The 16,394-nt window shown below is 34.5% G+C and overlaps 1 protein-coding gene across 1 annotated transcript; it reads right to left on the bottom strand.

Annotated features, from left to right (window-relative positions):
- Positions 1–2,220: 2,220 nt before the first annotated feature.
- Positions 2,221–11,794, bottom strand: LOC106078548 (ras-related protein Rab-40B-like). Its single transcript, XM_013239444.2, has 6 exons — positions 11,365–11,794; positions 9,865–9,925; positions 9,686–9,746; positions 8,228–8,305; positions 6,390–6,612; positions 2,221–5,942 (listed from the first exon to the last, which is right to left on the bottom strand). Exons 1-6 carry the CDS (start codon positions 11,564–11,566, stop codon positions 5,704–5,706), a joined length of 864 nt encoding a protein of 287 aa, XP_013094898.2. The 5' UTR covers positions 11,567–11,794; the 3' UTR covers positions 2,221–5,703.
- Between the last annotated feature and the right edge of the window lie 4,600 nt (positions 11,795–16,394).

The following is a 16,394-nucleotide window of genomic DNA, read 5'->3' as shown; positions in this document are numbered from 1 at the left end:
TATCTGGAGTTGTTGTTGTTTTTATTCAAAACCATATTTAGCTACGGTCATAGAATTTGGTGACTGTAGTTTGCTTTAGAAATAATATTGAAGAGAGAGGCTTTCAACCTTAAAACGCTCTGTAGGGTGATTTTAAACTCAAAACTATCTTGAGGGGTTTTAAACTTTAAAAAAAAGCCATCTGGAGGAAAGGGGTTCAAACTCAAAACCCCCCATTGACTTGGCTACGCTCAAAGAATTTTAGTGTGTAATTTGCTTTTTTTTTTTTAATTGAAGAGGTATTTTTTAGCATCAAACCCCTCTGAAGGGAAATTTAAACTCAAAACACCCAATAGGCTTGGCTACGCTCATAGCATTTTGATTGCGAAATTTTTTTTATTTTTTTTTTATTTTGAAGATTTATTTTTAAGCTTTAAACCCCGCTGGCGGGGGGTTTAAACTAAAAACCCCTTTGGCTATGCTCATAGTATATTGAGTGCGTAATGTGCTTTTTTTTATATTGAAGAGGTATTTTTAGCTTCAAACCCAGCTGAAGAGGGGTTTAAACTCAAAACCCCTTTGGCTACGCTCATACAATTTTGAGTGTGTAATTTGCTTTTTTATATTGAAATTTCGGAGAGGGTTTAAAATCAAAATCTTTCTTAGATGTGCTCTTGGAATTTAGGGATTGTCGTTTGCATGTTTGTTTGTTTTATAGAAGAGAGGGATTTAAATGCTAAACCCCCCTGGTAGGGGTTTTTAAACTCAAAACCCCTTGGTAGTGGGTTTCAAACTCAAAACCCCTTGGTAGTGGGTTTCAAACTCAAAATTCCTGGTAGGGAGTTTTACACTTAAAACCCCCTGGTAGGGGTTTTCAAACTCAACACCCCCTGGTAGGGTTTTTTAAAACTCAAAACCCCTGGTAGGAGTAGGGGGTTTGAAGTTTGAAACTTCAAACCCCCTTTCAAACCCCCTGGTAGGGGTTTTCAAACCCAAAACCCCCTGGTATGGGGTTTGAAACTCAAAACCCGTTGGTTTGGGGTTTCAAACTCAAAACCCCTCAAAACCCCCTGGTAGGGGGTTTCAAACTCAAAACCTCCTTGGCTGTGCTAGGGCAAGTGATGGCTTAGTATTAAAATTTCACCTAAAATAAACAAAATTAAAGCAAAAGATCAGTCACTAAACTCCGACACCCTCCCCCCTGCGGGGGGGGGGGGTTTAACCCCAACTCCCCCCCCCCTGGCTACGCCCATGATATAGATCTAGATTATAATCTACTGAAACCGTTGTTTTTTTTTTTCAAGGTAAATAAAGTTTGATAAAGTTTTAAGTCTGACTCAAGATCTATACTTCAGTTAGTTAGTAGCTTTTCACCAAAATGTTCCCTAAAAATGAATTGTGCAATTTTTATTTTCCCCTGTAGAGTCCCTATATAGGCCTATAGATCTGTCAAGTCTAGAAATGTGTATGTGTATATGTGTAGGTATATATATGACTTTCATGTGTACTAGAGTCAGTATATTGGCTTATTGATATATGTACAATCTATACGTTTATATTTCAAGTTTAGAAGTGGTGAGAAATACATTTGTATGTGCATGAAATGGAAAGTGTTGAGAAACATGCACTTTCATGTCTTAGATACCATTCATTAGTACTGGCTGGTTCTTTCGCGTTGTGAACAGTTTGATTGTGATGTAGCCTACATAATCATTGCTGTAGAGTTTCGAGCGACGATTCATTGAGTGCACCTTGACTCAGTGAATTAATAGTGGGCCTCAGGAGTAAAAAATAAATAAATCAATACATGCCCTGGGAAATTCTGTGGCAATAACACGGACGTTGTTTGCAAGGTACATGCGTTGAGTGCAAGGTACAGGTCTATTTGACTACTCTAGCCGCGCCCTACGTCACGAAGTTCTTGAAATGTTGCCATTTAGAATGTCCCAGCCTGTCGTTTGTTCGTCTCGAGTCATTGAACCAGGAGCATGGTTTGGTTAGGACACTTGATGTATTTTGATGAGCGTGTAACTTCAGGAACCTTTTTTAAGTTTAAAACAAATGCTTCTTTTGTTACCTTAATGCTATTTGCTAGTGTAAACAAAAATCTTGAAGAATTTCTATCAACTGTAAATACTTGACATTTTACAAATCCGGACTTTTTGCTAAAAAAAATTTTTTTCCAGCAATCTTAAATGCTTCAGCAACACACAAACTTACATTACAAAAACAAAGACAGGGTTTTAAAATTTGTGATAAAAAATGTTTTATTTTGTCACTCTTCAACAACCAATATCTCTGGTTTCAATAGAAATATAGAATAAAAGACACTGTTACAACAGGATAACCAACATCATAGGACAATAGAGAGTATACAAATACTGTACAATAAACAACAGATCTAATAACAACCAAAACATTTCAAGTCTTAGGAAACAAAAAAATATAATCACATGTCAAAGAAACCACTCAAGCATGTCACTGGTAGAGATCTCTTCCATTAGTATTCATACATATTAGTCAAATGGGTCTGAGAAATGTCAGTCACTATCACTTATACATCTCAGTAATAAGTCACTGATACAAGTAGTTTTCTTTGTTTGGCATGTTTTAGATATTCCTTCAGAATTGAACATCATTACATTCTATCCCAAGCCTCCTGCAAGACAACAGGTATCGGCAGTTGGTGCTTCGAATTAGTACTATCTAGATGACAGTCCGGAACACATGCCACAAGACCAGGCAATTTATTATCTAGAAATGATTGATCACTATGTGAGAAATTTTTATGTGAACTAGTACAGAAATACTGCAGCTACACACTACAGAAGAATAAGGCAGGGCAATCTTTCCAATAGAGCTTGCACAAGTATATTTGCTTTCTTATTTAAACAGAAATCTAATTGAAACTATGGCCAGAATCACAAGTTAGATTAACTCAAAAGAAATAGTATCTATAGTGGTTTACCCATTTTTATATACAGAAGATATGTTAGAAAAAATGACTTAATCTAATTTATTGTAGCTGCCTAAAAATGTAACATGCCATGTGATGTGTTCTTTTTTTTTAATAAGGAAATAAAAATGCTCTTTCAAAATCATAAAAATGATTGAAGACCCAGTAGAAGTAGTGGCTCAGGCATCTTTGGCAATGACAAGAAATCCATCACTTTCTTAAGCATATACAATCAACACTATACATTGTAGTTTCTATACAGAGACTCTTGAAATTATAGATGCATTTAATAGATTAAATTTAGTCTGCTGTGGTCAAAAAAAGCTTGGTTACATTACCTAGACTAAGTATTTCTAAGGTGAGATAACAAGGAGTTCAACTCTATGGTCATATAAAAGAATCCTAGATTGTACTATAAAACAACACATAACATCACACACAAGCACACAATATCAAGTATTGAAATAAAGTTCTAGTGAAAATAAATTATGACATAAACTAATGGCCATGCAGCTGACTTATGTACATGAAATAAAAATAAGAGGGGGGAGGCAGTGTATACAGTATAATAAAACCAGCGAAGACATTTAAAAGTTTAAAGCTTTGGTTTGGTGTAGTCCCAAAAAATGTTAGCGCCTCTAATAAGATACACAATAGTGGCTTTCTAAATGTTAAGATGTATGATAAAAACAAAGTTTGGAATAGAAACAACAGAGTTACTATGTATATAAATATATAAGATTAGCAAGACAGCCATTTGTTTCATAAATGAATGTTTTGTTGTCTAAGAAGTGAGCATTATAAAATGACAAAACATTTCAACTGAACTATCTCAAATATCTGTGAATATTCAACATGACTGGTTGCAACGACCATCAGAAACGCAATAACTAAAGCTGGATGAAGTGGTTGCAACTACAGATCACTATTGACAACAAGAAATACAGGTCCTTGTTGAAATTCAACAACTTCATACAAAGCATTTTATTTGCAAACCTGTACAAATAAAGTCAACCTAATTTCTTGTTTAAAAGTACATCACACTGATCTATAGTAATGACCTATATACATCTGAACTAGAACTAATGTTGCAATAAAAAAACAAATCAAATGACTATTATTCAGATAGAAGTTTGGTGAACACTTTGAACCTTCACTAGAATGAACAGATTCAACCCTCTTGAACTAGCAGAGCAGAGAAACATTAGCAATAGAGATACTCACAATAGATAGAAGATTGCAGGAAGTGAAAAGACACCAACAAAAACAAATGAGACAGTATGCAGGAGTTTGATTTTTTGTTGTTTTAGAATTCACAGACAAGTTACACAGGATTGAAAAAGAGGGGGGGGGGGGGGGGGGGTAAATTAAATCTTAAGTTAATTCACACATTTGACAAAGAGTTCAATCTCTTCTATATACATATATACATGACTATAATACAGCATAATACTTTGTGTCACACTTGTCAAGGGAAGCAACTGAGTCACCACAGGTCCTCAAGCTTGTGTATAAAAAACAAAAATGTAGATCTTCACAGAGAGAAAGTTTTCACAAACTGGCTAAGTCAGCAATGCCAACATTAATGACAATCTAGAAATAGTTCCAAAGTTCATTAAGCATAGTAATAAATGAAATATGTTTACAATAAATAAGAGAATCTTTTTTTCCTTAGTCTTACTAACCAAAACCTAAGACTAACCTACTATAACAACCAGAACCATTGCATGAAGATAATACTACCAGATTCTCACAATAATAAGTAGGTCTCATGCTGAAATGTGAGCTTAGTTCAAAGATACTGTCACATTTATGTGGCACAGACAATTGACATCAGAATTTTAAGAACGATTTGTACATTAAAAGGGAGAAAATGTACAAAGGAGTTTTTAACTATTGGGCAATGAGCCACATTCATAACTCATCCTATTGTCATCTTTGTAGTATTTTATGATTTAACACTTCACTGTTTTAATCAGACAATGAACCTTTAGCAAAAAAAAAAAAAGCTTCAAAAACAAAACAAAGATTATTAATTACACAACTGAGACATCAGAAATAAATAGAGCTAAGTGTATACAACTGGATATTCGCAATGTACTGGTATACAATTGTGAATACATTATGCTGTAATATTCTGTTTTGGTAAAAAAAAATTTAATCTTGCTAAATGTTAACTGTACCAATATCTATCAACCAATATACAAAAGGTTATGTTAATATAAGTTAAATTTGTATTTAGTTACAGGTTAGTAGGTCAAACAAAATTGTTATACACAATAAACTGTTGATGCTTGTAATATCTGTCAAATTAAATGCAAATAATTGAATAATTGTTTTTGAGTTACAACTTTTCAGAGCATTATTATTCTGACAATCAATCACTTGGTGGATAATGGAAAATAAATGACTCACAACTTCTTAACACATCATGATTATAAATGTCATTATTTTGAGCAAAGAGATTTTTCATAGATTTGGCAAATTCCTGACACTTCTGACTAACTTTCATGCATGAAAACATAGGCAAATGTTTTTCTCAGTATAAGAGAGGAAAGATGGAAAGATGCAGGTGTTTTGACTTCAAAGCAAGAACAATAGCTCACTAGAACATTTCCCATCAAATATAGTTAATACTTATTTGTTAAAGTTTAAAGTGTTGCCCTATAAACAACAGTACAAAATTGACAACAATTTGTTGTGATGAATCAATACAGAAGATCCCAGCCCCATGGAGCCCAAAGAGCAGCTGCAGAAGTCTGAGCCACTCAGCTGATGGAACAACTTTTCCTGCAATTCATTGGTGGGGACTCACAAGGATTCAGGTACTTTTGTTTTTTATGTCGGTCTCTATGTACAAAGCTCAACATTCTGGCTCTTGTCTTGTTGGTCAGGGCATAAGACTTGAGATGAGACTTGATACTGTTGGGCAGTGGAAGCTGTTCTATGCCATAAATGGTAGTGCATGAGACCACTGTTCTGCAGGCAAGTTCCTGCAGACTTAAAACTGAAAGTAAAAAAAAAAAAAAATAGCACCAACAAATAAATTAAAAGAATTTATGTTTTATAAAACAATAAAAGAAGAAAATAGAGAAGAAAATATCACAGCAGAACAGTGATAGAGACAATAACAGTGTATAGATCTATTAATCAAGACTTGGTGGAAATCCAGAGGTTGTTTTTTTTTACTTAAGATTACTTAGATCTATGACCACTTCTCTCTTCAATGGATATATAACATTTTTTCTTTCTCTCAATCCTCTTCAGTTATGAGCAACATCAAAGGATGCTAGTCCCCCCCCCCCTCCCACCTTCCCTTGATTCTGTAGCTCTTTTCTTACCCATTGCTCTCTAGCTAGGCCTTAACGTTATTGAATCAAATGTTAAATATCTATTATTTACACACTCTGTTGGATTAGAAAAACTTTTGAATTTCAAAGATACAAGTACTTACCTTTATTAAAGCCAAACGCTCGGCTCATACCATTCCTTTTTAAAGCCAGACGAGAAAGTTCAGCAAAAGATTCTGTTACATTGAAATCACAAAGAGGACTAACTTCAAAAAAAGCCATGTTGTTTTTTTCTGCATACTGTTCAGCACAAGCCTCACTTATCTGACGTTTGAAGGCCAAGTGCAGCCTGTTGCCTACCAAGATCTTTGGCACTCCAGGAGCATGCTAAAATTAGGATGAAAAATCAAAATTATTTTTTTTTAATTATACAACTATTTCTTTTTAATTTTTTTGCAATCATTCTCAAGAAAAAAAATAGTCTTCTTATCTTATCATATATATTACAGACGTCACTTTAAAAAGAAGATAATAGCGTCCTGCGCATATCATGTGTCAATCTAGTCATCAGTAACTTAAACTCTGCTAAGTCGCTGGCTTTCCTGGCTGATTCAGGGAATCCATTCAATTATCTAATCCAACTAGGGAAGAAGGAGCACTTACATTGTATGAATTGGTTCTAGCATATGAAATAAGAAATGTGCCTCTATCCTTGTGTCTTTCTCAGTATTTCATTAGGTTTTGTTTTTCTATTTGTAAGTTATGGTTAAGTGTTTTATATATATTATAGCTACTTTACTTTTTATTCTTCTGTCCTGAAATGTATCTAAGTTTAGTGATTTTACTAATGGTGTTAATGGGATATTGTTTGTTATAAATCTCACTGCTCCATTTTGTATTTGTTCTAGTTTCTTCATGTTTTCTTGAGTTAAGGGATCCCAAACAGAGGATGCATATTCTAATATTAATCCAGCTATTCAATGAATTTAAATATTGCAGAAAAAAACAAAGATAATTAATAAATATAATAATAATCTAATATACATACACAAATATTCTTAGTATAAATAATTGTAAGTGCACAATTTAATGTAAAAAAAAATGAAAGACTTCACAATAAAAGGTCTTATAGCAAAATGAATATCATCTATAAGCAAGAAGAGCATCTTTAGAAACAGTTTCAATTATCAATGCAATGATAGCATCAGGACAGTAGTTGAAGCTAACTGATGAGCTCATTCAGGTTCTTAAAATGCACATTGCTCTCAAGGAGTAATGTTGCTAGCACTGGTGAGTGTGGCATTACTCTCAGAGACTAACATGGTATTTAATAACTATTTTGCTATTACAATTTTTAACCTTTTACTACCGACCCCTTCTTATTTTTTTTTATTTTCCGGATATAGGAGGGCCTGTTCTTTTTTTTTTTTGGTTGAAAATTGTATGCATGAACACCGCATAAAAAAAATAATTAAAAATTTGTTAGTTCCTCTTTTTTTAGTTTATTGTATGGGACCCAAGATATTGTTAATAATACAATTTCTTAGTAGCCTACATTTGTTCATCTTTTTTGAAGTGACACAATGCTTAGTTATGCGATTTTTGTATATTAATGGATTAAATCTTCCAGTCTATTAATTTTTTAAATGAATTTTTAAATATATTTCCTATTTACATACTCAGTTTGAAATTAATACAAAAAATATTTGCTTGAATAATCTTTTTTTTTTTTTTTTTTTTTTACAATTTTGTAGCTAATTTCTTTTCTTTTAAAATAAAACTAAATTTGTTAGACTAGAATAACAAAATTTTAAAAATGTCTACCCCTCTTGCACATTTTTATTCGCCCCAGAACACTCCATTTTTTCATTCAAAACAATACATGCATAAAATAGTTAATAAAAAATTGCGTTTTTGATACTTGACCTAAACAGCTGCATATCAACCAGATGAAAAAAGTGATTCTGAATGCATAAGAACAAAAAAAAATACCAGCACTCACTTCATCAATTTCTTTGATCCATCTATCGATACCATCAAAGGACCACTTGTTTGTGATGTCATAAATCAACAGTATGCCCTGCGAGTTTTCAAAAACGTTTTAATTAGATATACAATACACATGCAAAATGCAGTAAATGCATTAAAAATCTCTGGAGGACAGAGGATTTCTTTCTATTTTATATTCATTACAAACAAAAATTGAAACTTCTTAAACTTACATTTTATTATATGTGTTTAGAAAAGATAAACTAGAATCACATAAATTATAATTATACTTAGATAATCACAAGCAGACTGAAGAAATTCTATAAAATGTTTCCAGTAAGGCAAAAACACACAAGCCTTAATTTCTTGTTATGCAAATGTTAGGAGGTTGGTATGTTAGCTACTGGAGTTTTATAACAGTAGGAATGAAGTTATACGATGCATGTGTTTACTTGAAGAATGGCTTCACATGGTAAGTAGGAGGGATTTGGTCAATGAAAACCTATAAAAAGACATCCATTTCAAGTGTAATAGATAAAGTTAAATTAGCAAACACACTACAATGAAATGCTGTGACACCTTGAGGAATAAAATAGACCATTTGTTCTACAAACATTTCTCCACTATTATTTTTACAGATGTTTCTTAAAAAATATGACCACATACCACATAAATCTGTATATATATTTTCTCCTTCATGGTGGAGCATGAGCACCATCTCATTTCCTAAACTCAAAGATGACTATGGAATACATCTTGAAAAGCCAGCCGCACACTATGAATGGGTAGGTTGGGTTTGTTGTAGAGTTGTCCACTTTTTTCTTTTGTGATCTGCGTTCTTTGCTGATGGTTGATCTCTTTGCCTGTATCTTGAAATACCGACAATCACCCCACGAGAGCAATCAATTTCCCATTCTTTGAGACGCCTTAATAATTCTTTATAACCCCTTTAAGAGCACTTTCCCGCACACAGCTCATTGAGAATGTGATTTTCATGTATATGGACTACAAGCCCAGCCCATCATAATTGGGACTTTCTTGCTGTGGCATGGATACTATTCATCAAATCAAGTATGTGGTCCAATCAGTTCATCTGGTGAATTTTTCTTAGACAGCAGAGGTGCAAGGAATTCAGCTTTTTGATATGTTGGGAATAGAAAGTCCAGCACTTTGAGGGAAGGACTACAGCTAATATTTAGTTTTGTAGATGTGATGTGTGCTCTTCGTGACCATACTTAGTTGGGTTTTTTTAAACTTGTGCTTGCATGGTAGTCAGAAAGATATATTTTTTTAATTTGTTCACATTGTGAGGCCTTCTACTTCCAAACACAATTGTCATTTCTTAACGTCCAGCCCACCTAAATTCTTAAAAGCAAGATACAAACACAGTTGAAACCAACTTCCTTTTTCCCTTCACCTTCAGACCCTGAAAGAAAATTTATTTCATTCTTTTGCAGAATAAAAAGTTTACCTGAGCTCCTCTTGAATATGATCTGAGAATAGTGCAGAATCTTCCTTGACCTGAGGTGACCCTATAAAAAAAAAAAGAGTTTACCATAAATACCGCTCTGTATCACTGTATCACAATAGAAGTAAATGTGATAATACTATGTTAAGCAGGAAACTTTTCTAAAACTAGATGAAGCTTACCATAGCTGTAACTTGACTCGCTTCCCATCCAATAAAATTGTTGTTGTTTTGTAGTCAATCCCTGTTCAAACAATAAATTAAGGAGGTGTGATGAGAAGCATTAACAACTGATTAGCTGCCAAACTTAAGGGCTTTAGTTCTATTTCAATGGAGACTATGAATTTATGTCATTCTGTGTCATACTTGCAGATTGCCTAAAGGCAGCATGAAAATCTAAATAACCCAGATGTCTACCAAGAAGTTGAATTATGAATATAATATATATTCTATATATATATATATATATGAGTGTTTCTCCAGTACTGGTATCAGAAAGTGTCACGTTAGGCCAAAAATTAAAGTTGAAGTTTTTGGTTTCATTTCAAATGTATTCACTTCTTCAGCCATTGTACTTTAAGAATTTATCAATAGAAAATTAATTGTAAGTACATTTCCTCAGCAGTGCTGCAAAAGGAGGGGTTACCTACTTTCGCATTTCAGGTGCATTTTTTAAGGCGACATCTAAGTAATACCAAAGTAAATATAAAATAAAAAAATGTAGATATAATGCAATAACATGATATATATTGTTAACCTATTTCAACAAAAATGTCTGTTCAATAATCCTTGCTTTTAGTAGAATATTACTTCAACCTAAGCCAAGTGTTCCATGTTACATCAAAAGATGCCACTTTGTGCACTATTTCACACATTTTCTACAGTTTTAAAATTCCACAATTCACCTTTCAAACTCAAAATATCACAATTTATAAATTAACCATTTCTAAGTGCAATAAAATGAAAATCATATATATATATATTATATATAAATATAATATAGATCTAGATCTAGTTAAATTTAGTTTCAATGTTCTTGAATTCAATACAATAGATTCTGGATCCACAATGACAATGCAGAATCTTGATTATAAGATCTAGATGTCACATATTAATATAGATTTAAAGACGGAAAGAACTAGAATTACTAGATCTAGTCAATTTTCTAGTCTCAATTTAGTCAATCTAGATATAAATCTAATACCTGCCACCTTACTCTTACTAAACACTTTTATTTACACTTAGTATACTCTCTACAGACAACCTTACTCAACTTACTGTTAAGTTTTAGCCTTCCTGTGCCTTATATTACAATATCTATGACTATGACATGAGTATGATTACTGCTAATACGGGCCATAATTACTAGATCTAGTCAATTTTCTAGTCTCAATTTAGTCAATCTAGATATAAATCTAATACCTGCCACCTTACTCTTACTAAACACTTTTATTTACACTTAGTATACTCTCTACAGACAACCTTACTCAACTTACTGTTAAGTTTTAGCCTTCCTGTGCCTTATATTACAATATCTATGACTATGACATGAGTATGATTACTGCTAATACGGGCCATAATTGCCATCCTTTTCAATCCTTTTTGCCTTTTAATTTTAAAGCCTGCACTTAAAATTAAATTTTAGATCTAGATCTATAATTTTAAATTTAATTTCTTACTTACCACTGCTTGCATATCCATAGGGCGACTCAGAAGCACCATCATCCATTCCAGAGAGAAGTTCCTCTTTGCCAACATCACTGTCACCAACAAGGAGAAACTTTAGTAAATAATCATATGATTTATCCCTGCTAGTTGTTCTAGACGATGAAGAGACTTGTTGACTTCGAAAGGTAGACGGTGAAGTATTCACTGCAGCACACATTGTGCAGATATTTGACTAGTTTTATCTTGTATCCATGTTTATAAAACCATTAATCTTGATCTCCATAAAAACATCACAATTCTATACCATAACAGATCTAATAATAAAACTAATCGCGATCTAGATCTTAACTAGTCTGGTCTAGATTTAGAATCTCATCTAATGATCTAGCTAGGATCTAAGTACATCTAGTCTACTTCGTAATGTTTTTTTTTTCCTATCTACAGTTTATGATAGGAACTTCCGTTGCAAATGCAGGGGTGTGTTTCCTGTTTCTACAAAATTTTACTATAGGTCCATAATGCTATTTATACGTACATTTGTAACAGTTGAGTCTTAGACTCTTGAAGCACTAAGATTATGAAGCTTTTCTCCATCTGCATGTCTGAACAAACTTATGTCTGGGAAAGATCCAAGCAGGTGTACATTTTACATCCCTATTACTGATTTCTTGTATCCCAAGACGCTCGGGTCAGAAGCGAGGCCCAAGACCGAGCACACTGGGGAACTCTTCCCTCCTCCATATTCCTTTCTGTACCATATCAGCCGTGAAGATGTCCGCCATAAAAAAAAGCCCGTCCCCTTGAGGAGCGGCTTGCAGATAATGACATGTTTGTTGAGGCTTTCTTCCATCCCCGCCAACGCAATGGACTCGATTCTTATGCACCCAATGGGGTGTTCTGTTTTGCTTCTCTATTGGCCTAATCGTCTCCTCTAACGACCCTTTCATCCGAACGCCACACTGAGGTTGAGAAGCTTACAAATCTACGCAGTACATATAGTTTAGAATATTTAGACTTATTCTAAATCTAGAATATTCTAGATTAGTTTTTTTAACAATTTTTTAAAATATTTTTTTATCTTTTATCACTAAATTTAACAGATCTATATAGTTTATAGACTGTTTCATTTTAGCTATATAATGTCTTAGACTAGAATATGATTAGGTAAAGGATCTGGTTGAAGATAGATTAAACGATAAAACTAATAAATATATAGATAGGCCTATAGAGTTGAATTAGTAAATTCGCTAAATTTAGGATAGAATAAATATATAGGCTTTTAAAACCTTAAATTAAAAAACAAAACCTAATAAAATACTCCGAAAGACACACAGCTAAAGGCACATTACTCGTTTCATATGCTAGGACAAATTCGTACAAATGCTCCTTATTCTCTAGTGCTATTAGAGCTCCCTGAGCCAGCCAGGAAAACCAATGTCTTGGCAAAATTTAAGTCATTGATTAACATGCATGACTAGATTGACCTAGGAACACGCGTAGGACGTAATCATCTTCTTTTTTGAAGTAGCGTCTGTATTTTATAAGATAAGAAGACTTTATGTGGATTTAAGTGGTTGCTCCTTAGCAGGCTTTTTGTAGAGGCACCTACATTTTTTTTCGAAAGCTTTAATTAAAAAAATATCCACTTTTACAAAGCTTATATCAACTCTGTCTGTCTGGTAAAAAGTTTGTACACGTTATTTCTTCCACACCCAATCCTCCGATCATGCTGAAATTTTGCACAGTTATTTCTTTTGCATGACAACACAAGAATCAATTTAAAAAATAAATCAATTACTTATTTGGTAATTTTTTTTTGTATCTTAAACAAGGGAAAAATCGTACTTGATAGATGTGGTGGTATAAATTGAATTAGTCCCCTTGATGACTTTTGAGCCCTGAGTGAACATTTGTTATGCATTTTAAAAAAGCTCCCACAACCTTGTCATAATCCAGGCGCTGTTCCTCAAGGGGCCGTTACATAAATGGCGTGCCCCACAGTTAGCCTGGTAAAGAAAAGGAAAATGGCGGGGATCTTAGTGTACGCTATCTCTTGCCGCGAGTCTGACCCACCCGTCAGACAGAACAGTGTACACTGTTCTTTTTCAAGACGGTGAGAGGGAGCTCTTGTTCACTTTTGCTGGCCTAGAGTTCCAAGAGCCGAAGGCTCAACTCTACCTGACAGTTTAAGAAGAAGATAAAGAAGAATGCATTAAAAAAAAAAAAGATCATGTAAACATTCCCCAAGATACCCCCTTCTTCCCTCCTTCTTTCCCAACTGGTACAGACAAGTGATATGATCATAGCGTATTGAGAAAGCAATGGGTAAAAATATTTCTAATCGCATAAATTTATTAAGTCACGGCCGAACTCAGGGGCGGACTGGATATCAAAATCGGCCCGGGCATTACCATATAAACCGGCCCACAAATGGCATGTCATATATTTTCGGGGGGGGGGGGGATTTTTACCCGACTCGCAATTTATATATATGTATATTGTCGCGCCTATCTTTTTTTTTTCTGCGTTATATCAATGTTTTCTAACTTAACCTCTCTCATCCCTCTTTTTGGTTAAATTTCATTGCAACCATTAAAAGACGGGGGAGGGAAGAAGCAATCAAAGGCCCCTGCCGACCAGCAAAATGATAAGGCCAAACACAATCTCGAATACATCAAAGCAGTCCATGCCGCTCGTGCATAGCAGAAAGTACGGTCTAACGTTTTGCAAATGATAATACGTACAGTGTATAGTAAGATGTCTTCATTGAATTTTTTTTTCTTTGGTCGCGACCAAACCGGCCCATTAGGTACCGGCCCACCGGGCATTTGCCCGTTTGCCCATATAGCCAGTCCGCCCCTGGGCCGAACTATATTGTAAATACATGACTGATCCGAACCCATAGATACAATTCATCATCATCATCACTCCTTTGAGTTCCTCATGGAACATAGGGCCTCAACAAAAACATGCCACTCTCCACGGTCTCTTGCTAGTTTTTTTTTATGGTTTCCCAGCTCTTCCCAGTCCTCTCGGGTCCTTCAAGTACATTGCGTCGCCATGTTCTTTTTGGTCTTCCTCTGCGTCTTATTCCCTGGTGGTTCCACTCTAAGACCTGCCTAGATCTGTTGCTGGTATCTTTTCTAAGGATGTGACCAATCCATCTCCACTTCCTCTCTGAGATCTGCACTTCTATATTTTTCTGTCCACTCATCTCCCACAGTTTGGTGTTTTCTACAATTACACTTAATAAAAACTTTTATTTTTGTTTAAAGTATTTTAGAATGTTTTTCTTGTTAATAATAACATTACTTATAGCATGTCATATTTTAGAAGTAAGAAATAGGTTATGGTTATTCATTTCCCCAAAAATGTATATTTTTGAGTTAGTGCCCCTAGGTAAATCAGGGACTGCTTTTACATATTATTTATAAGCTTGCTACAAGCGGATACTTGTTAACCACGACAGTTTGGCAGCCGTAAGATTTGAAGCATTAAAATTGTCAGTAATATTACGAAAAAAATTTCCAATTAAAAAAAAAGTAAAAGTTGAAAGTTGTTTTTTTTTTAATATTTTTTTTATGTGAATTTTGACATGTTAAATATTTTTGTGGAACTGGATTAGTTCCGTTTGTGGAATACTGAAGCTCCGTTTTTTTTAGACATTGAATGCACATAAGCAATACAATTAATAAATTATCATCAGCAAATAGACTTTTACACATAGCAGCATCAGTTAACTCGTGGACAGCGCTATCCTCCTAACTGAGCAGCTGCGATCAGTAGCAAGGACCACTTCCTTTATGTTGTCAGCTACTTTAGATCTACCTGAGCAGTAAAGTGTCCAACGATGCGTCACTATCTAAATAAATATACAGCCGTCTCGCTAAGGCGAACGGCACATTTGGTCGCCTCAAATTGCGAGTATAGAGGAATAGGTCTCTTTACCTAACAACAAAAATCAATGTTTATAACAATGGTTCTCACCACACTTTTGTAAAGCTCTGGGTGCCTTACATGGTCCTTGAACGCTTCCATTAAAGGTGCCTTATTCGTTCCATCTTGATCATACACTGGCAAAAATACCTTACAAATGCTCTGCTGGAGGCCAGCAGTGAGGCCAGTAAAGAAGCACGTTACTAGTTCATTCGCCACATATCTCGCCCGCATGGTTGGGGGGGGGGGGGACGACTGCATGCCAAAGGCGATCTTTTTTGGTGAGCTTAAATGAGGACAGAGGTGTATAAAGATCAACCCAGTCGCCATTTTGCCTTCACTAGTATAGAGGAAAATATTATAGTTGGCAGCAGATGGCCTCAAAAGTTGGATAGCTCTCAGGAAGGCCACAGGACATAGAAAAAATTGAGGTCCTGTAGAAGACAGAGGCAGATGACGTACGTTAAGAAAACTTAAATAGACCCCCCCCCCCCAACGGACAATGGCTTTGTCTGCATCAAATGTGGAAATTTATGCAGGTCGCAGCGCAAGAGTCACATTTATTTGTTTGCAAGTCACGTACTGCACTCGGAATCTGAGACATTCAATTACCATTAAATAATAAATAAAAATTTAAAAGTGGGGTATATTGTTTTATTGTCATTATTGTTTTAATTAATGTCAGTGCATCTATATCTAGATAACAGACCTGTAATAAACAAATTTGCTTAAAAAAAAATCAAGGTTACAAAGATAGTTTGTGTGGAAACACAAACTCAAAATCAGCCCCCGAAGTGGTCCACCCAGGCAGGTAAAAAGGCAGGTTTCAATCTTTTCATAAAGAATATCAGAATTAAATTCTATCAAAGACAAATGACATAGAATGGAGAAAGAAGGTTGACAGACCTTGTGTGGTGCCCCAGCGGTCCAGCAAATCGAAGGATAGGTGAAAGTGAATGTGAAGTTAAATGCGAAACTGGCCTTACTTATGTCTTATAATGAATATCTAATTGATCTAATTGTTTCGAAAAGGGTTAATCTCTTATTCAAATTCTCAAAAACAGAAAATAAAAAAAAATTCCGTTAAAAAAAAATAATTCCTCTAGTTG

The sequence above is a fragment of the Biomphalaria glabrata genome, chromosome 2, assembly GCF_947242115.1.
Source record: "Biomphalaria glabrata chromosome 2, xgBioGlab47.1, whole genome shotgun sequence".
In the NCBI taxonomy this organism is placed as follows: Eukaryota; Metazoa; Mollusca; class Gastropoda; family Planorbidae; genus Biomphalaria; species Biomphalaria glabrata.
Note: the sequence above shows the minus strand (reverse complement) of the source record. Positions and strands in the feature narration are given on the sequence as shown.

Coding starts and splice junctions, on each gene's coding strand:
- LOC106078548 (XM_013239444.2), bottom strand. CDS start 11,566: ATGTGTGCTGCAGTGAATACTTCACCGTCTACCTTTCGAAGTCAACAA. Junction 8,306..9,685: donor CATATTCAAGAGGAGCTCAG/GTAAACTTTTTA, acceptor GAAAACTCGCAG/GGCATACTGTTGATTTATGA. Junction 6,613..8,227: donor GGATCAAAGAAATTGATGAA/GTGAGTGCTGGT, acceptor TCCTAATTTTAG/CATGCTCCTGGAGTGCCAAA.